Source organism: Helobdella robusta (assembly GCF_000326865.2).
Source record: "Helobdella robusta unplaced genomic scaffold HELROscaffold_9, whole genome shotgun sequence".
In the NCBI taxonomy this organism is placed as follows: domain Eukaryota; kingdom Metazoa; phylum Annelida; class Clitellata; order Rhynchobdellida; family Glossiphoniidae; genus Helobdella; species Helobdella robusta.
This window is the reverse complement of record NW_008705512.1, coordinates 3,575,033-3,597,219: the sequence shown is the minus strand read 5'-3', so window position 1 is coordinate 3,597,219 and position 22,187 is coordinate 3,575,033. Positions and strand designations below refer to the sequence as shown.

Below are 22,187 nucleotides of genomic sequence, written 5' to 3'. Positions count from 1 at the left end.
ATTATCATTATGGTTCCTTATTTTCATAAATTATTGATTTTCTTACTAGCAAGTTGTAGTAGTAGTAGTAGCAGTAGTTGTAGTAGTAGTAGTAAATGCAGTAGTAGTAGTAGAAGTTTAGGTCCCAGGGTTTTAAAACCGGTCCTAGAAATAAAAAACGCCAGAAGGTATTGAATATTGCAGCCATTGAAACTTATAATGTAGATATGACGTCATCTTGTGTTTTGTTTGCGAAATTATTTTTTTGAAAATTTGAGTTCGTTACGTAAGTTCTTTTCAACGCTACTCTCTCTCTCTTTCTCTCTCTCTCTCTCTCTCTCTCTCTCTCTCTCTCTCGCACACACACTTAATTACTGCAGGCACTTGAAGCTTTTCAAAACACATCAAAGTTTTGGAGAAGGATTGCGTGCTAAAACACTTGCAGCCTGATTGATTCTGTTATTTCGATGATGTCAGTTTCAAACAAAATGTAAGACTCGTCAATAAGTGTAGAAATTATCATTTCTCTCAGAAATTATGAATATTTTTAGAGGATTTATAAAAAATTGTATAAATCATGTAAAACAGCTTTTCAAAAATATGAATTCTTTAAAAATATTTTCAAAAAATTTTTTTCTCTCTCAACAGATTAGCGAGCTTAAAGCTTCTTAGCAAGTAAAAGTGATTCGTTTTTGTTAACTACATGAAAGACAGCCATACAACTGTTAGAAGAGTAAATATCAAAATATGTGAAAATATTTTTTAGTAAAGATTTACAATAAAAAAAACATGATGTCCAAACATTAAATAACTGAAAGGAACCTTAAATTTAAACAACATTAATTATATGTTTTTAAAGCAAAATTAATAAAATTGTGCAAATACTATGAAGAAAGATTGGATAAATTAATTTCTCTATTTACTGTATTTCAACATTTGTTTAGCTTAACTTTATCAAAGAACAATACATCTTTTCATCATTTTTAAAACAGAACTTTTCTTAAGCCAAATTTTATTAAAAATACATGAAACCTTTTCCAACGAAGTTTGTAGCATCTTTTGTTTTTAAGGAAAAATTTCTTGTTTGAATGGTTGACGAAGATAATAATAGGTGGAAATTTTTTTTCCATCAGAATGTTTGCCTGCCAGAAAGAGAGAGAGAAAGAGAGAGAGAGAGAAAAAAAAAGAAAGAGAGAAGAAAAATTAATTCAAGCTTAATACGGCTTTCATCGCAAATGAATAGATGGATGTATGAGTGACTGAATGAATGAAAGAACGAGTTAATCAGCGAATAAATGAATGAATGAATGGATGAATGAATAAGTGAGTGAGTGAATGAACGAATGAATGAACAAATAAATGAATTAAGGAGAGTGAGTGAGTGAATAAATGAATGAGTAAAGAGAAAAGAAATAAAATGAAAAATAAATGAGACTACGGATAGATGGATGGATAGTGAAAACGATTGTGACAAACAAAGACGGATGAACGAACGAATGAATGAATACAAAAATGAATGAGTGAATGTACTGAACGAATGGATGGACAAATGAATATTCATAACAAAAAGCGCCTAAAAATCTACCAAAAAACAGAGGAAAGGAAATGTTATTGTTGGTTGCTTGAAACATAACAAAATGGCTTTTAGTTACAATCTAATATGTCTGTCTCTCATACACGCACGCACACAAACAAACAAACACACACTCAACTACACAAACAGCACGCACACGCACACAAATGCACTCACACAAACACACGTTTTTAAAAATTGATTCATATCTAAACTTCTTTAGATCGTTAATATATATCACATTTTTTCAATACCTTTATATCGTAAGCAAAAACATTTTTCTCACATTAGTTTCGTGTCTTGCTGATTTTTCTTCATACAAGAATTCTTTTTTTAAATTTTCGAAACTATTATTTGATACACATTAAGATGACACACACAAACACACATACACACACGCACACACAAGCACACACACTTAAACATACCACACATATTTATATAACTCATATTTAGTTTCTCCTCAAATAAGACGCAAATGTGATGAAAACATTTAAGATGATGAAGATGGTGGTGTGAACGATGACGTCATCAATGACGAGACGAAAATTTACGCCCATTACGTCAATTATGATGGTAATGCATGAACCAGCCAATCAGACATATCTTATCCTTATCTACGTCACCTAAAAACTTAAACCTTAAAAAATCTAATCTACTCCAACGAAATTCAACAAAAAAACACACAGCGTATGTAAGTACACGTGAATCACACACATTGCATGTGGTAGGGGGGGGGGGGTCTGTTTGTAATCGAATCCAGTCACTGCGACATCAGCGCCAGGTACCTTAACCATTACACAACCGCGCCGCCCAACTATTACGACATTCCTAGTCTTTGACAGTCCATTACAGGAGTGTCAATCTGATTGTAAATCTAATCACACGCACGGAGATAAATGCGATAGATTGATGGATGTGCCGACATTATCGGTTTCGATATCGGTGTAAATATCGTCGGTTCAGTGAGTTGTCGGTCCGTGTGATCTATCTCTATTGTATCAGAGCAAAGTAACGAGATATCAGATATCAAAAGACATTGATGATGGTGAGGATAATATGATGATGGTGAGGATAATATGATGATGGTGAGGATAATATGATGATGGTGAGGATAATATGATGATGGGGATGATATTATGATGATGGTGATTATGTAGATATTTAACGGTATAATGCTAATGCTACTGATAATAAGGACGATGATATCAATCATGGAGATGATATTAAACGATGGCGACTGATAATAAATAATAATAATGATGATGATAACGTTGATGAAGATGAAGAAGATGATGACGATGAGGTGACGGTAACCATCCATTAGAATTATTTCTGGTAAAAATATTTTTCAAAATTTGAAAATTGAACATTCAGTCATTAAAGTAAAGATCGTTTTTCAAAATTATTCAATAATAAAAAAATTAAATTCTGAAATTATAAAAAAAAAGGTTTTGTGATTTTCAAAGAAATGATTAATTTTTGGAAAAATTTCTCAACCGTTCGTTCGCCATTAAATGCACTTAGAAAATTTGAACCTCAAAATTATTATCTTAGCTTCTTTTTTGAAATACGAATAACCAATCATGCAGCACTCTAATTTGTAAAATGTTTTAAAGAAAGTTATTATTTTGCCAGTAAAACCAATTTATATTCTTAATAAAAATTTAGAAAAGAAATTTTGTAGTCTTTGAAGAAAAGATGTGAGTATAAAATTTTGAATATAACAAATTTCAGGTATAGCTTTATTTATCAAAAGCACATAAATAGGGAACCTATTAGGTTCCCTATTTTTATAGATTTTCTTATAGATTTTCAAACAATTCAAACACATAAATGGAGGTTCACATTGTTAAATGTTCTTTCTGTATTTAACTCTCCTTTCTCTCTCTCTCTCTCTCTCCTCCTCCTTCTTTCACTCTATTTTTATTTTCTCTCTCATAAAAGTAAAATACAGACTCAAACATACACCGGCACAGACAAACACAGACACAAGCATACACCGAGACATATACACACAGACGCAGTCAGACACAGACACCAACAGACACACACAGACAAACACAGACAGAGGCACGCTCTAATGCGGCTACGTGCACATCTTTAATTGGCACTCCAGTCACGTTCCAGGCGATGAACTGCCTTCAGTGGTCTGACGAAAACAAACATCAAATCAACACTACCCTAATCATCGTTATCATCACCACCACCACCATCAACGTCATCGTCATCATCCGCTTCTTTATCACCATCATAGTATTCATTCTAGTTATGTTATTTTCATGCTAAACGATCTAATCACGAACACAAACAAACATAATAAAATTAAATTACTGACACACCCATACAAACATACACAAACATAGACACTTTCTCTCTTTCTCCCTCTCTTCTTTTCTCTCTCTTTCTCTCTCTTTCAATCTCTATCTCTTTATCTATGTATGTATGTTTGTGTGTATAGTATATTTACTACACACAACATAAAACACATACTGTCTCTATGAAACTCTCTTTATAACGGCTCACGTATAAAAAAAGAAGCCCATGTCAATTTATAACCTAGGTTCATTTTGACGCCGGTCCCACGATGATCGCAACTCAAATGCACGCAAATATCCGCCTATCAATGTGAGATTCTACTGTTTTCGTCTTTATTTTTGAATTTTTAACAAATTATAAATTTATTTATAAATATTTAAAAATTAATATTTTTATTTTGCCACACACAAACACATAACACACAAAGACACACACAAAGACACACACACAGACATACACACATATCTACGCAGACTAACATACAAACACACATACACGCACACATTGAATTATTTATAGAAAGTTTCCAGAAACGAATTTCAGAATTGAAAGAACAGTTTGAGGGATAGTTCATTTGTATTGCTTAAACGTTTCCAAATGAACTGTTTAAATATTTATCGTTTTGATGCACGGACGCGTATATGTGTGTGTGTGTGTGCGTGTGTGTCTGTGACAGTATATATGCGTGTGTGTGTGTATGTGTGCGTGTGTGTGCATGTATGTGTGTGTGTCGCTATTTGAAAAATCCAGCAGCAATTTATTATGCATGCATTTTCGAATGTAAGAAAAACCACTACAATAATCATTATAAGCGCGTTAAATATGTAAGAACGTCTCCCTTTTCAGGTTGTTCTTTAATAAATATTTAGTTGCGTTTTCGGTGTTGCAGAGGCAGTTGCTTTCTGTTGCAGAGACGGTTGCTTTCTATCGCAGAGACAGTTTCTTTCAGTTGCATGTTGTCGTAATTGCAATGATGATATCAACATCGTCGACAAATTACCGAAACATAGACAACATTAGCAACGACATCAGAGGCAACAATAACATCAAACTCAACAGCAAAAAAAATCAACAAGATCGTAAGAATCGCTAGAAACCACAACAACCACAACATCAAAATCACAACGATACTGCTAACCACACTAGCCACACCCACCACACTAGCCACACCCGCCACACTAGCCACACTAGCCGCACCAGCCACATCACAAAAAAACAGCTTCCACGACATCGCCACAAACCTGCCTCTCAGTCAGCAAGTAGATGTTCTCTTGATTAGCGTCGAGTACCATTTGATTGTCTATAAGAACCACATTCCTACCTTCTTCGACATCATCAATATCATCCATTCGTTTACTACTACTCCGACTACTTTTACTTTTTTTACTTTTACTGCCACCACTTCTGCTACTACTAGTACTTCTACTACTACGACTGCTACTACCACTACTACTACTACTGCTGCTGCTGTTGCTGCTACTACTACTACCACTACTACTACTACTGTTGCTACTTTTATCAGTTTCAATTTTTTCAAAGTGCATGTTTCCTAATTCTGTTTTTCTATTTTTGTCACCTTTATAAAAGCCGGGTTTTTTGAAGAAGCTGTTGTTGACTGTTCGTTTCTTGATGTTGCGATTGTTGCTATTGTTGTTGTTGTTTTCCATGTTGATGTTGTCGTTGATATTGTTGTTATTTACGTTGTTGTTGATGTTTTTGTTGATATTGTTGTTATTTACGTTGTTGTCGATGTAGTTGTTGTTATTATTGATGTTGCTGTGAGCATTATTTACGTAGTTGTTATTGTTGTTGACTGTTCGTTTGTTAATGAAGTGGTCGTCTTTTTTAATGTTGGTGCTGTTGTATCTGCCATTGTTATTGTAGAAAACATTGTTACTGTCGATGTTGTTAATGTGACGGTTGTTGTTAATGTGACGGTTGTTGTTAATGTGACGGTTGTTGTTGTTGATGTGACGGTTGTTGTTGTTGTAGTGCTGTGATTTCTTTTTGTCGCTCTGCAGCAACTGAGTGTTGGTTTTGATAACCGCAGTTTTATCATTTTTAATTCGCGACTTGTGGAGGGTTTCTGTAGTCACTGGAGTGTTTAAACCAACAATTAAGTGTTGATGCGGTTGTTGTGGCTGTTGTAGTAGTTGTAACTGCTGTAGTTGTTGTGACTGTTGTGGTTGTTGTGGTCGCTGTGTCATGTTGTGGTTTTTGAAGTTTACTTTGTTAATCGGGCGTTTGCGAGTGAAGTCACTTTTAACAGCAACTGGATTCTTAGCCATTAAGATATATTCGTTGTTGTTGTTGTTTTGAATTGTTGTCGATGATGTGTTATATCTTTGGTAAATTTTGCTGTTGTTGTTGTTGTTGTCATTGATGTCGTTGTCGTGGTAGATGTTGTCGTTGATATTTTTGTTATTCATGGGGCGACTGGAGTTGTAAGGGCTCTCGTGGAGTTTATTGTTTCCATTTTTGCTGACTTTGTTTTGTTTGTCAATGTTGAATATTTTGTTGTTATTTTTTCTGATACTATTGTTGTTGTTGTTGTTGTTGTTTTTATGGTTTATAGGAATGTAATTATAAGAGTAATCGTTATTCATGATGTTGACGTCATTGCTGTTAATGCTGTTGTTGATGTGATTGATGTGGCTGTTGTGGTTGCTGTGTTTAATCTTTTTGTTTTGTTGTACGTTGTTGTTGTGCTTGTTGTTTGGGTTGATTTTATAGTTTATATACTTGTCGATGTTGTTGTTGTTGTTGTTGTCGATGTTGTTGTTGTTGATGTCATTAGTGTAGTGAGTAACGTCGAGCGGACTAATTCTCTGAGAATAATATTCTTCAAGGTTTTCTGGTGACGCGAAAATCATCTGTTGTCGATGATGATGATGATGATGACGATGACGACGATGACGACGATGATGACGATGATAGCAATGGTGACATAGATAATGATGATAATTTTGAAACTGGTTATGTTCATGATGATAACTATCATTTATAATTGTAGCAATGTAATTAAAATTATAACGATTATAATAAAAACATAGATAATTATGGTGAAAACGGAGATGACGAACAACGACGATGATGATGACGACGACGACGATGCTGTTGTTTCTAGCTATGAATATAAAACAGGCATTTGGACAGTGTATGAGAGTGGTGAATGCAATGAATAATGATATTATGTGTAATGAGAAAAATGCTTCGTAACCGCAGATGATGATGGCGAAAGTGATTACTGCCACACAATCTGTGATAACGATAGTTATAATAACAAAAATTTGGAAGAATAAGGCGAAGAAGAAGAAGATGATGATGGCTTGGGGGCTGTTAGAAAGAGTCTCTTAGCCAAGGAGAGATTGTATTCAAACCAGGTCACTGCGATATAACAACGACGAAAGAAAACTTTGCACTCTTACCATCTGAGCTAGCAAGAAGAAAAACATTGTGGCCAGCAACAACTAAAGAAACATGAGACAACATCTTCTGCAGTAACAACAACAATAACAACACCATCAGAAATAGCATGGCCACATCACGTCAGTCCAATCAATGTTTTGCTTACTTCTTTAATGAAAATGTGAGTTGAGAATTGTTGCCTTAAGACTTGCCGTATTAAGAAAATGAAAATAAAACATTGATTTCCTCCGTGGAATAATGCCAAACACAAAACGCATCATCTTTATTCTTTCATCTCTTGGCTTCTTTGTCAGCTAACAATATCTATCATCAACATTGACAAGCACACACACAAGCACACACACACAGAGAGAGACATACCCAGACGTACGCACAGATACGCACAGATGGGATTTTATGCGGATGCGTTTGTCTCAAATGTGAACGCGTTTCTTTCGAGAAAATAGGAATATCGTTTAAAGTTGTCTAACTGCGAGTTCCATACAATTAAAATTCCAATCTAATTTCTCGTCATTCTAACATGCCGCTTGTTGGACATATTAATTCGGAATGGTTTTCAAGGTTTTTTGGTCGAACATAACAATTTTTAACAGTTAAGAAGATTAATTTTGAATTTTGAGCTATAAAAATTTTAATTTGTAAAATTTTCAAATCGATTTATTTAAAAAAAACTGATTTTTCAAATTAAATATGAACCAATTTTATAAATGCTCTTATTTATGAGATAACGATTTCAAAATATCCCCTAATAAACGGTACAAACCTCTCTACATCTTATTTGCAATAAAATACAAACACCAACACATGCAAGCCATAACATCGTAATGTTCCAACCTGAGTGTGTACTATATTAAATCCTCCTCCTATCTATCCATATATATCCTACTATATGAATGAATGATGAATGAATGAATGTACCCAAACTTGAATGCGCCTGTACTTACGTTTAAGTACCCTTGTACTTTTGTTTAAATAGATATACTGAAAGTTATTTTTATTATTGTTGGCACTTTAGTTATATAAATAATCTTGCACCAAATTAAATTTGCAAGGTGAGAAAATCAATTTTGAATTAACGTTATTATAGAGAGAGAGAGAGAGAGAGAGCGAGAGAGAGAGAAAGAGAGAGAGAGAGAAAAAAAGAGAAAAAGATGATATAAACAGAGAGATATGATATACAGAAAAAAAGAGAGAAAGAGAGAGATGAAATACACAGAGGTATTTGTTCACTTAGCAAATTGATACTTCTAGGCGCTCTTTAAGATCCAAGGCAGGTAAGTAGACAAAATAAATAAATGAAAAATGGAAAAAAGCTAAAGCTATGTTAAAAATAATAACAATAATAATAATACTAATAATAATAAAAACTTATAATAATAATAATAATGATATACGTATATTATCAACTTAATTAAAGTGCTCTTATTGAAAAATTATTTTCTTAACATCTGATATAGGAGAGCGAGTTTCCGATACATGCATGTATGAATGAACGTATGTGCCTTCAAATGTGAAATGAATCTCAGTTCCATGATTTCGTATTATGTAGAACAACATGGGTTGGCAGGGTGGGCATCAGACATTATCACAAAAAAGGAATTACAAATCTTAAAAAAATTCTCCCCGGATCGAAAAAATTTGTTATTAAAGTAGATATACGGCCCTTCAAAGGTAAAATAGTTCTCAATGCGGCCCTCACAGCAAAATGTTTGCCCACCCCTGTTGTAGAAGATCCGTTACATGTTATTATAACTTCATTTTGGAAGATTTTAGCATCAACTTATGGGCAAATGTTTTTCATTGGTACGTTTCTATAACTGTTTGTTTTGTACACTTGATCGTTTGTTTGTTTTGTTTGTTTGTATGTGTATGTGTGTGGATGTGAGTGTGTGCGTGTACCAAATTCATCGTAGTTATAACAAAGGAACCGTATCTTTTTAACTATTTTCTTTTCATTGGTTTTATTGAAATGTTGTTATATAGGGTAGGCTTTGTGTTATTATACAGTGTTGGATTGTCTGTTTGTTTGAGTAAACACACGTTTGTTTATTAATGTATGTATGTAAATTGTATATAATCAAATGACGTGTATGTTTATGTGTGTGTATGTGTGTTTTGTTTCAAATGAAAATTGAAATTTTAATCTATTTTTTCAAACACAATTTTTTTTTATTCAAAAGCAAGTAAAAACATTTATTTTAAATTTATTTGGCTTAACTCGAATATCCAACATTTTATTTAAAAATAAAAATTTAAAAATAGAAGATTATTCATCTTCTTTGTTGAGATAAATTTCATAAGAGTCATTTGTCATTCCCAATCAATAACTCAACTAACATCTCATAAATAATGACGCCAACAATATTTATATTGACGGCCATAAATTATGATGAAGCAATAATGATTGAGTTGTGATGCTTTTGGTGTTTGTCTGTGCTTGCGTGTCCGTGGGTGTATCGGTCTGTGTGTTCATGTGTTTGTGTGTGTGTGTCTGGGTGTGTGTGTCTGTCTGTATATATGTGTGTGTGTGTTTGTCTTTGTGAGTTTGTGTATGCGTGTCTGGGTGTGTGTCTATGTGTGTTTTTTTTGGTGTGTTTTAATATTTGTTTTTCTGGTTTTATCTCAAAAATTCTGCTGTTTAGTTTTTTCATTTTAATTCTCATCCGGGTTTATAGTTTTTTCTCATTATTTTTTTAGTAATTTTTCAAAATAAATAAAACCGCTTTACATTTTACATGGTTTACATTTTATTTGAAGTTAAAAAATATGAAAAAATAATAAAAAATAAATAAAATGAAAAAACAAATAGAGTAAAAGCAATCGCGGTGAGTAGTAGGCAATGAAAAAAATGTGAATAGTGAAATGTAAGTGCCAGTTAAGTTGACGCTGGACAGTGTCCAGGATGGAGAGAAGGTGTGAGTGGGAGGTAGTGAAGGAATGAAAAAACAACATAAAAAAAGAAGTTATTTTTTGTCTGCGTTTTAAGAGTGTTACAGGGTTTTGTTGATGTCGTGATGATGATATAATGGCAGTGACTACGTTCATGATGACAATCAAGATGGTACGGTGAAATGATGTTTGGATTTTTTTAAATGTCTCATTCACACGTGGATAACATTTTCTATAAAATTTGTTGGCACTCGAAATTTAAGAAATCTAAGTGAAGAGAAAGAGAGAGAAAGAAAGAGGAAAAAAGAGAAAAAAAAAGAAGAGAGAGAAAGATAGAGAAAAAAAAATTCAGAAACAAAAAAATTGATGCAAAAGTAGGCGCTGAAATGAAAATTAAAAAACGCGAGAAAATTATGAAAGTTATGGAAGAGATTAAATTGACTCTGAAAAGAAGCTTGTGAATGGAGTTGTTAAAAGCATCGAAACTTAGCGAACGTTTTTCCATTAGATACCAGACTTAGCACTCAACCATCATCGTCAACTTATTCAATTCAATCAAATTTTTTTATAGATGATGAATAAATTTTTGTTATTATCCTTTAAATCAAACTCTGCCAAACGCAGGGAATGAGTGTATGACGTAATTACTGCTTGATGACGTAATTGTTGCGTGAACCTGCCTCCGAAAAAGTTTATCAATCATGTCGAATTTGAAACAATTCATCCGGATAACGTTTTATATCGCATCAATCAAGGGTATCATTACATAGCGCTTTGTAAAAACTTTTAAAACTAATCTCACAATAAGACTTTTTAAATTAAAACAGAATGTTTAAAAAAAACTTTAAAATAGATTAAAATTATGAACTGTTTGATAAGAGAAAATGTCGCTTGATTTGTATGTTGTGTGTCGTTCGTTCCTTCCAGGATTTATTAAATTCTCTTCCAAGTTCGCTGTGCATCTCGTTCAATGCTAACCATTCGGACAAGTTAATTATCAACACGTCAGCTGTTCACTGGATTGTGTAATTAAAAATTATTTCATCAATCTCTCTCTCTTTTTCTCTCTCTTTCTTTTTTTTCCCTTCCTCTTTCTCTCTCTTTCGCCATTTCACTTTCGTTCTGTTTCTTCATTTTTACTCTGCAATTTTTAGCATTTTACCTTTCCTATTTCGACACATCATCATTGCTTGATGTTGCTTATGTATTCAACTCTTTTCCAAACTATTATTGCAAACCTCTTGTCGTTGTTTTTACCTATATTTCTGCTAAACTTTTCATTCATTTTACTTATTGAAATAATTATTTATCTAAATTGTATTATCAGCTATTTCCTCAACTTTATTCAAAGTTTTTGGTACGTCAGCCGAGAATAAAAACCAGCGATACATAGAAACAGAAACCTGGAATGCAATGCACATGCGACCAATATGAGACTGCACGAATCAACTTTAAAGAACCGAACATTGAAAAACACAACAGCAACAGCAACAACAACCAATTTTCAACAAGAATAACAGCAACAACAGCACAACAGCAACAGCAACAACCAATTTTCAACAAAAATAACAACAACAGCAGCATAACAACAGCAGCATAACAACAACAAATTTACAACAACAATAACGACAGAATCACAACAACAACAAATTTACAACAGCAACCTTTTTCAAAATGGCATCTCTTGTCGTCAAGATTAACAAATCTCTGGGACCGCTATTTGTGACCAGGGCGATGTTGTTGATGTTCTGATTGGTCCACGTCTGCAGGGCTTCTTGGACTAGGGGTTTGTGACTTGCTATCGGGTGGTTCATGTCGTACTCGCCACAGTAATCCTCTGCTATGTGGAATGACTGGATGGATGGATGGATGGATGAATGGATGGATGGATGGATGGATGGATGGATGGATGGATGGATGGATGGATGGATGGATGGATGGAAGGATGGATGGATGGACGGACAGACGGACGGATGGATAGATGGATGGATTTTGGATCAAATAGTTAGAGAAAAATATAATGTAAACTATTCAAATCGCCAATATGCGTTCTTGAAAATTTAATTTGATAATTTTATGAACGATCAATGTGTTTGGAAAAACAAAAAATACTTCAAAACAAATACAAAAAATACAAAATGAAATCATAGCCATGTAGGAAAATGCATTAACCTCACGGTACGTCAAACGAAAATACAACACAACACAGCCGGTATAAAGCACAATCCCACGACACAAAATGCTATTCACGGCACAATCCACAATGCCCGAAAATCAATGCACCTACATCACGAGCATTCATTTTACAAATACCGGCTATTAATCACATGGAGTATTGAACTGTTTAGAATACCGGCTGGTATAACTAGATAGGGAGGAAAAATAATGTTTATTTCTACAATCTCACAAACAAACGAACGAACAATTATACAAACGAACGAACGAACAAACAAACAATAAGTAAAGAAAACTCTAGAACACTTACACAAACTTCTTCCATGAATATACACGATGCAAAGAATTTATAAATGCACATACTGTTATGGCGCTTTCCATTCTTCACCACATTATGTTGTTTATTAATGTTAGTTAGTCAGTCAGTCAGTCAGTCAGTCAGTCAGTCAGTCAGTCAGCAGTCAGTCAGTCAGTCAGTCAGTCAGTCAGTCAGTCAGTCAGTCAGTCAGTCAGTCAGTCAGTCAGTCAGTCAGTCAGTCAGTCAGTCAGTCAGTCAGTTAGTTAATTAGTTAGTTATTATATAATATAACGTCCTTCAACATGTTATATTGTTATACCCCGTTTGTTCATTATTTAATGGTGCACGTATTAGGCAATAGTTAACTAACTAGCTAACATTAATGAACAACATGATATGTTGAAGAGTGGGGAACCACATTACTGAAGAACAACATTACAATATCGAGAAACTTTTCAATGCACATGTAATATATATTAATCAATCAAACATACATACAAACCTAACTTGAAACATACATGAGCAATTAAACAAACATACAAACAAACAAACATACATACAAACGAACAAACAAACAAACAAATAAACAAACATACATACAAACAAACGAACAAACAAACAAACGTACAACCCATGAACATGTAGAGATAATTGCGTATAGAGAAACGCAATCAACTGAAATAACCGCAAAGACCGAAAAGACGAATACGCAGCGTAAATATTGCTTCAGCTTATGATGTACGCAATAATAAAATATTGACGGGACATGAGAAGCTGGTAATGTAAACAAATAAGAGAAAAAGGAGTGAGTGAGAGAGAGAGAGAGAGAGAGAGAGAGAGAGAGAGAGAGTTAATGAGTGAGTGAGAGAGTGGTTACTCTTCTTCATACATTACATTCATTCTTATTACTATCATCTTTATCATTCATTATTTCTTGTCAGGACATTCCAATCATCACTATCATCTTCATCAACAGACAACCCAACACAAGATATCTATTCACATATAATATACACATATGTTATACTCATATATCACACACATATATCGTACACAAATATGGTACACATATAACATACGCATATGACATACACATATATCATACACATATATCATACACATATATCATACACATATATCATACACATGATCAATCTTCGAGTGTATGGCACCTCACCACATACATCCATCTATCAATCATTTCAATAAATTTTATTTCATTCAATTTCTGTTGAAAATAAAACTATATAAGATATTTAATAGAACGCTATACAATCATACAATGAAAATACAAAAAAAATACAAAACAAATAGACAAATTGTATCAATCCACACAAACATACTAACTCAAAAACAATTGCAAAATCAGCGCGTTAAAAACTTTACTACACTTTGGCATGCATGCAGTAAACTAACCAAACAGACAAACACAAATTTTAACATTAACAAAAAGTTGAAATATACGAATATACGAAAAGAGAAAATAGAGATGGAAAAAAGAAAGAAAGAAGAAAATTGAAAAAATAATAAAAAGAAATCAAGAGAGAAAAAGAGAGAGAAATACAGAGCTACAAATAAAAACAAAGAAAACAAACAGAGAGAGAGAGAAAAAGAGAGAGAAAGAGAAATTATTTAAAGAATTTTTTATTTATTGGTGACAATAAAATGAAATTATGGTGGGAAGGTTGAAAAATTTCTCTGGAATTTATAACTTGAAGTGGAGTTGGAGTCATCATCTTCACCATCATCTTCTCCATCATCATCTTCATCATCATATTCGTCATCATCTTCACCATCATCTTCTCCATCATCATCTTCATCATCATATTCGTCATCATCTTCACCATCATCTTCTCCATCATCATCTTCATCATCATATTCGTCATCATCTTCACCATCATCTTCTCCATCATCATCTTCATCATCATATTCGTCATCATCTTCACCATCATCTTCTCCATCATCATCTTCATCATCATATTCGTCATCATCTTCACTATAATCTTCATCATCATCATCATCCTCATCTTCTTTGTCATCTTCTTCTTTATCATCATCTCATGGTGATGACAGTGGAATTACCATGCCAAGTATCAACATTAACAAACACGTCTCAAGCACAAAACAAAAAATAGAAACAGTCCGCATATGGATTTTTGTGTGTATTTGTGTGCGTGTCTGTTTGTATATATGTATGTGTGTGAGCCCGTGTGTGTGTGTGTGTATGCATGTGTGTTTTTCATGTGTGTGTGTGTGTGTGGGTCCATGTTTGTGTGCTTAAGCCTTAAATGTATGTGTGTGAACATGTATGCCAGTGGTTATGTATCTGTGCTCTGTGTATGTGTGTGTGTAAATGCATGTGAGTGTGTGCGTGTGTGTGTGTGGGTGTGTGCGCGTTTAGCATGTTTATGTGCGTGGGCGTGTGTGTGTGTATCATTTGTGTGTGTGTGTGCGTGTATATATTAGCATCTCTCTATTCTCTTTAAAATCTTATTAAAACAATCCTCCTTAAGGAATTTCAGAAAAACTACGTCCGACGGACAGACGAAAAAATTATTTTTTTTTTGTACTGGCAAATATTTGCATAGTTTTTTTTTATTTTCGATTTAGCTTGTTTTGTTTGTTTTTTGGTCTGTTTTGTTTGTATATTTACATTTTCTGTTCGGTTATGCGTAAAATTGCCAGAGCATTGTTACTCCATTTATTCAAATATGAAATAAAACATAAATAAATAAATGTAAATGTATATAACATTATATAATTTCATAAAATTTACTCTAAATAGCCACTCTCCTTATCACAACTCATCACCCCCATTCTTGGATAGTTGATCATCATGTTTTATTCAGGAGCGCACGTTGTATAGAAACAACAGCAGTTTAGCAGTTGTGGTTAGGTAGGAACGTGCGCTGCGCGTGTAATAGAATGATGGGTCGAAATGGGCGACGAAGGAGGGCAGCGAAACAATTCTAATCCATTTACACCTACTCTTAACAAACAATCCATTACGTTTTTTTACTTTTTTTCAATATTATCTTTCACTTTGTTTATTGCTGAGTAGTACACCGCAAAAAAATAAGAGGTAGAAGCAGCTCATGTGCCTTGTTCTTATTTAGCAATTTGTCGGGAGATGTTCGTCTGGTCGTTTATATTAATGCTGCGTTTCTTTATGTCTGCTATGTTGTGTATCTGTCAGGTGTCAGTCTGTATTCGTGTTACAGAGTAGATGATATTATTCGTTTTTAAAAGTATTTTAATTCTATGTCTAAGTTTATGTGTTATTATATTTATACATTTTTTAGACACGTTTATGTAAAAATAACTGCTTGCGTTTTCATACTTAAATGTTGATACATATACACATACACACACATATACACATACACACTCGCACATATACACATACACACACACATATATACACATACACACACACACATATACACACGCACACACATACAGGCACATTCACACATACTCACACTCACGCACACAAACTCGAAGAGGCCAGTTTCAATACATCGCATGCTCTCTCTCATTTGCACTTCGGCTTTTTTCATTCTCATCGAAATTCAAAAAAATTTCTTTTTTGCATTTTTATTTTGAAATTTTGTCTAAAACGTTGTTCGAATAATTTTATTTCTCCTTTTAATATGATAAAAAACACAGAAATACATTAACTGATTCGCAGTTCATTAGTTTGATTGGATTTAATTTGTTGGGATCAGGTGCCCCGGGTCGAGAAAAAGTTCACACTCAATTAAAAAAAACTATTAAACAGGCAGCAAACCTGATTAAGTCAAACTTAATACAAAACAAAACATTAAAAAACTGAATCAAAACAACGAACACTTCGCAAAACAAAACTGATTCAAAATTATTCAAAAACATATTCCATTAAAATAAACTTCAAATTAACTAACATTAGAGCTATAAAAAAGTTAAAAATGGCAAAAATTAAAAACACTCACAGTTTTCAAGCAGGGGTTAGGCTGGACGAAGTGGTCAGGTCCCGTGTGACCCATCCCCCTGAAGCAATCTCGGATCACGTTCACGAACATCTCCTCAACGCTCTCCATACTAAACATGCACAGTGCTTGCTCCTCTGTGCTGCTACTACCACTACCACTACTACTGCTGCTGCTGCTGCTGTTACTACTATTACTGCTACTACTATTCTTGTTACTTCCACTACTTTTACTTGAATTACTGCCAGTACTTTTATTAGTGGAAGTGTTGCTCTCCTCGGCGTTTTTATCACCGGGCTTGCTGCTGCGTTTGTAGTTGACATTTTTGTTGTTGTTGTTATTATTATTGTCGTTGTTATTGTTGTTGTCGTCGTCGTCGTTGTTGTTATGGTTATTGTTTTTGTTGTTGTTGGTAATGGCCTGCTTATACTTTCTAGCGAGCCTATTGTATTTGTATTTTGACGAATTACTGTCTGAATACAATGATGACGTCGATGAAGGTGATGACGATGATGATGACGTGCGTGGTGATGACGATGACGACGACGATGATGGCGTTACTGTTGATGACTGTTTTTTGCGGATCTGATGATGGTGATGGTGGTGATATTTGTTGAAAATGCCAATGATATTCATAGTAGCTGACGACGACGATGATGATGAGGAAGAAGAAGATGTAGTAACGGTGCTGAGCACTGGGTAGAGAGTATGATTGTGCCAGCACTGTAGTGGGATTTCTACGTATGAGAATAAAGATGAGTCATCCTTGCATACCCTGGCTATCCTGTTTTAATTCATACATTTATTTGTTACAATTTATCCTCTGGCTACAACAATATCCCATTTTTATTTTATTATTAGTTATACTTAATCTCACAAATTTGTGAGCTTGTAGTTATGATTTGGTTCTTTGTTATGTGTGTTTAAATGTGTAGCATGTACGTGGGTCTGAATATTGATGCTATGTTGCCTGGCATATAGGTGCAAGAATCAGTGGGTTTGTTAGTTAGTTTGTGGAATCGAATGAATGTAGTTTGAATTTAATAATATTAGATTGGTAAATTTCGTATTTAAAATTTTTTAATAATATAAAACGTGCAACACAATGAATGTTGTAAGTTAGTTTTATAATTACATTGGAATCGGAAAATTTTGATGGTTTACTGCGTCATATCAAAGATGATTTGTAAAAAGATAACAAAACAATGGCCTCACAGCTTTCAAAATATATAATAAAAAACTATACAATCATCCATTATAGTTTTGCATTTGCAGTTTTTTAACTGCAGTCTCTTCGAAACACCAGCTAATGTAGTAACCACAGCAACTTCTGTTTCTTCAAACATCAACAGAGAGAAATTTCCACAAACTATCGCAGGCTTTCTTCCTTGCGCTAACATTCCCAAATGAATTGAAATAACGTCTCTCAATTCCCAAACATCTAATTAGGTTTCATCCATTTCGAAAGAGAACTTTTTGGTGACTTTCTCGTATTTTTCCAAATTTTTATGAATATTTTTTTAATAAAACAGAAACAAAATTAGAATAATAAAAATATAGAAAAAGAAATGTTTTTATTTTTTTTTTGCAAAATTCAGACATACATGCAAACGTTTATATTCGAAAGACATTTTTTAAATCTACCAAATGGAACAAAGCGTTGTTGAATCTAACTATAAATTTAAAAAATGTTTTATTAAAATATATTTTTCATTAAAAAAAATATCAACATTAACGTTCAACAGTCAATCAATCAAATAGTTTATAAAGCGCTATTTTCGCGATGTTCAACAGCGCTCCTCAGTGAATTTTGCAAACAGATGGGTCTTGAGATCCGCTCTGAGCTTCGTAAGTGATGGAGGAGTAGTCAGAAAAAGAGGTAGAGAGTTCCAGAAAAAATGGCCACAAAAAGTAAATGCAGATTCAGCAAAAGAGTGTTTAACACGAGTTAAGAAGTGAGAACAAGAAGACGATCGTTTAGGTTTAATTAATATATCTGATAAGTACTTAGGAAGGCCATAATAAAGCGAGTTACAATAAGCAATCTTAGATAAAACTAAAGAAATAACAAGTAGGAATAAAGTAGGATCGTCAAGAAAAATTTTTTATTCTAGATAGATGAAAGTAAGAACTGCTAGCGACACTGTTAATATGAGAAGAAAGAAACATGCTAGAATCAAAGATAAAGCCTAGACTACTAAACTTGTGAGAAACATCAAGTTTATCATAAACATTAAGAAATTCGTTTTTTAAAAGGGTTTTATTTGAAAACATTTTTTAATTGTTGAAAAAATATCAACATTAACATTATCATGAATGTTTATGATTTCAAATAAAAACAAAATTAATTTCATATTTTAATAAGAAAACATTTGAAATTAATTTTTCCTCTAAAAAACTGAATATAAAAATGGTATACACTTATAAAGCCAGCATTACATGGTAGTACCATGTAATGCTAACACGCTTCAGAGTTTGCGTAAAAAAACATTACAAGACGACGGTCCAAATACATGCAAGCAACACGTTCAGACTAAAAAAAATAGAAAAAAAAACAACAAAATAAAATGACGCGTATTTTAATAAACATACACACGCACACACACACACACACACACACACACACACACACACACACACATACATAGATCCCCAATACAAACAAACACATACATTCAAGGGAACATTCACGTGTTAGGGGCATCTATAACGACTTGTTTGTTGGGTGTGCCAGCTTGTGTGGCGTCTTTATGTATGACTGTATTTGCATGTATATTTTTGTATTTTGTATATATATGTATACATGTGTGTGTGGTGGGCTTGTGTGTTAGTGTGTGTGTGTGGTGTGTGTATATATATGTATTTATATGCATGCCACTTGCAACTATTTAAGTATGATCATTTGGAAATCTATGCTGTGAGCTACCATCAAATTGTGCAATCTGTTCAACTTCAACTGAAAGTTTTAAATGTTCGTTGCGTGTGCAGCTGGCCATGCCGCGTTACGTGCCACTGGCGTCTGAGATGCTGACCAACCGGAAAAGCAAGAAGTAGTCGATTTTTTTTTATTTACTTAGTGAAACGCAAATATTAAAATAATAATTTTTTTAATTTGTATTACTCCAGTTAAATGAAAGATAATTAAGACGCTAACTACAACAGCAAATTTTATCCATTTCAGAGTCATAGACACAAATACACACACACACACAGATATATATATATATATATATATATATATATATATATATATATATATACATATATATATACATTACATATATATGCAATACAACATACAAAGATGTATACACCAGCAAGTATGTGCACAACAGAAGATACACAACAGAACATACAGGACAACTGCATGTATTAAATCATGCATGTCTAACTGCACAGAGTTCGGTACATTTAAAACTTCAATGGCGCTGGTCTTAGAAATGTCAAAGTATGCATTAATATTGAAAGACATTGTTCGGCGCTATAACATTTATGAGTCTACATTTGTTATTAAATTTATTACTAAGTTTTATCTATTAAATAATATATATTCCATGTACACATTTGATGACAAATAATTCTGAAATAATTAAGTTTTACAAAAAAAATAAAATAGAGAACTATTTCTTACAAAGAAAAGATAAGAACATGCAAATTCAAAAAAAAAAGAAACAAATAACTTCATGATTACCATTCTTAGAAAAAAAACAGCTTTTGTAGCGCAGAACATTTCAAAGATAAAGCATTTCCCAAGTCGTGGAGGTTCTGCATAGCAAATGAACGAAAGCGAGAAAGGAGAAGAAAATATGAAGGCAGTTTAGCGGAGGTGCATAATTAAAGTCAAATAACATTACTAAATGTTCCTGTGCCTGTATCTGTGGCTACTCATGAATGCCACTGGGTATGCACGTGTGTGTTTGTGTGTGTGTTTGTGTGTGTTTGTGTGTGTGTGTCTTTTTGTGTGTGTGTACTTTGATTTTATGTTTATGTTCACGTCTTATTTAATGATATAAACTTGCCTGTGCAAGGCAAATCCTTGGACGCTAATAAACTCAAAAGGAAGCATTATCATATGCAAGCATGCAAGTATGTAAGGAATACACTAATTTACACACAAATAAAAACAATGTGTACATGTTTATAGATACGTTCATAAGTTAAGTGTACACGTTGAATACATACATAATTAAACGTAGATACATAAATACACGTATACAAAGATACACAAAAGTGTATAATATCCAAGTGAATGTACACTTATATGCTGCACACGAGCGTATGCGACACGTGTACGTACACTCCACTAGTTAGGGAGGAAATGACTGTTGGTGTCAAGAGTCCATTCAGGTGTCCGATCAAACGAACGGAATAATAAAGCGCGCGAAGATGAAATGAAACGATAACGTGATACTGATAATGATTATGATAACGATTGTGGCATGATAACGATTGTAATGAAGATGATTGTGATAACTGATAATGATTATGATAACGATTGTGGTATGGTAATGATCATGATGATGAGGATAATGATGATATTAGTGGTTATTCTTATGACGCGAGTATGTGATGTGTGTGCGTGCGTGTGTATGTGTGCTCGTCTGTGCGTGTGTGTGTGTTTGTGTACGTGTGTGAATGTGCGTGTTTGTGTGCGCTGGCCTATTTACAAATGTCGTTAACCTTCTCGCGGGCGATGCTCGAGTGAGAAGCAAAAATAACAAGTAGGCGGGCAACAAAATTGAGATTGATGTTTCGGTGATTGGTTGGGATTTCCGTTCTATCACATCAACCTTGCATCAACATCACTCAGCGATGTCATTACACTTACATCAATACGCCATTACATTTTCGCATGATCACATTAACGGGCACATCACTGTTACATCAATATGTCGTTACACCACGACGCAATCGCACATCACTGTTACATCAACAAAATTTTCACCAAGGATACATCAGTGTACTCTCTTAGCTGAAATTCACTTGAATGACACATGCCCACAGCGCATTTGGTGGACATTATTTCTGAGGTATTTTAAATGTAAAACTCAGTTGCACGCACGTTTTCGATTACAGCCATTTGTTTGTTGTAAGAACTGCGCGACTCACTAGCGGTCATTCGTCGGGCCATGTCGGTAAACAATTACATCTTTTAGACGTTACACAGACATACAAACTTACACACAAACGTACATGCCCATAAACAATAAAACACACACACATACGCACATACACAAACATACACACAAACATGTATATAATGTAGAGACTAAATGATGCTAATTTTAACGAGTTTGAAAATGGGAATGACGGGGCGGGCGTGTTAAATGTGCAATCGACTCGCAATGCAACGGTGACGATGATACAAGTGATTGAAATGATATCGAGATGATACAAATGATTGATACGATATCGATGATACAAAAGATTAGAATGATACAATGATACAAATGATAAAAAATAGATAAAAAATAACAACAACATAAAAATATTCTACACGAAAGACTGTACAACCCACTGTGTGAAAATAAATAAATAAAATTTAAAAAAAAAAATA

General features: G+C 33.6%; 1 protein-coding gene across 1 annotated transcript; it reads right to left on the bottom strand.

Moving 5' to 3' along the window:
• Nucleotides 1-4,687: 4,687 nt before the first annotated feature.
• HELRODRAFT_166276 (hypothetical protein) lies at nucleotides 4,688-6,744 on the bottom strand (the record flags this gene model as incomplete). The annotated part of the gene is made up of 2 exons (XM_009033243.1): nucleotides 4,688-4,795; nucleotides 5,113-6,744. The coding sequence occupies 2 exons, from the start codon at nucleotides 6,742-6,744 to the stop codon at nucleotides 4,688-4,690; spliced, it is 1,740 nt and encodes a 579-aa protein (XP_009031491.1).
• Nucleotides 6,745-22,187: the final 15,443 nt, after the last annotated feature.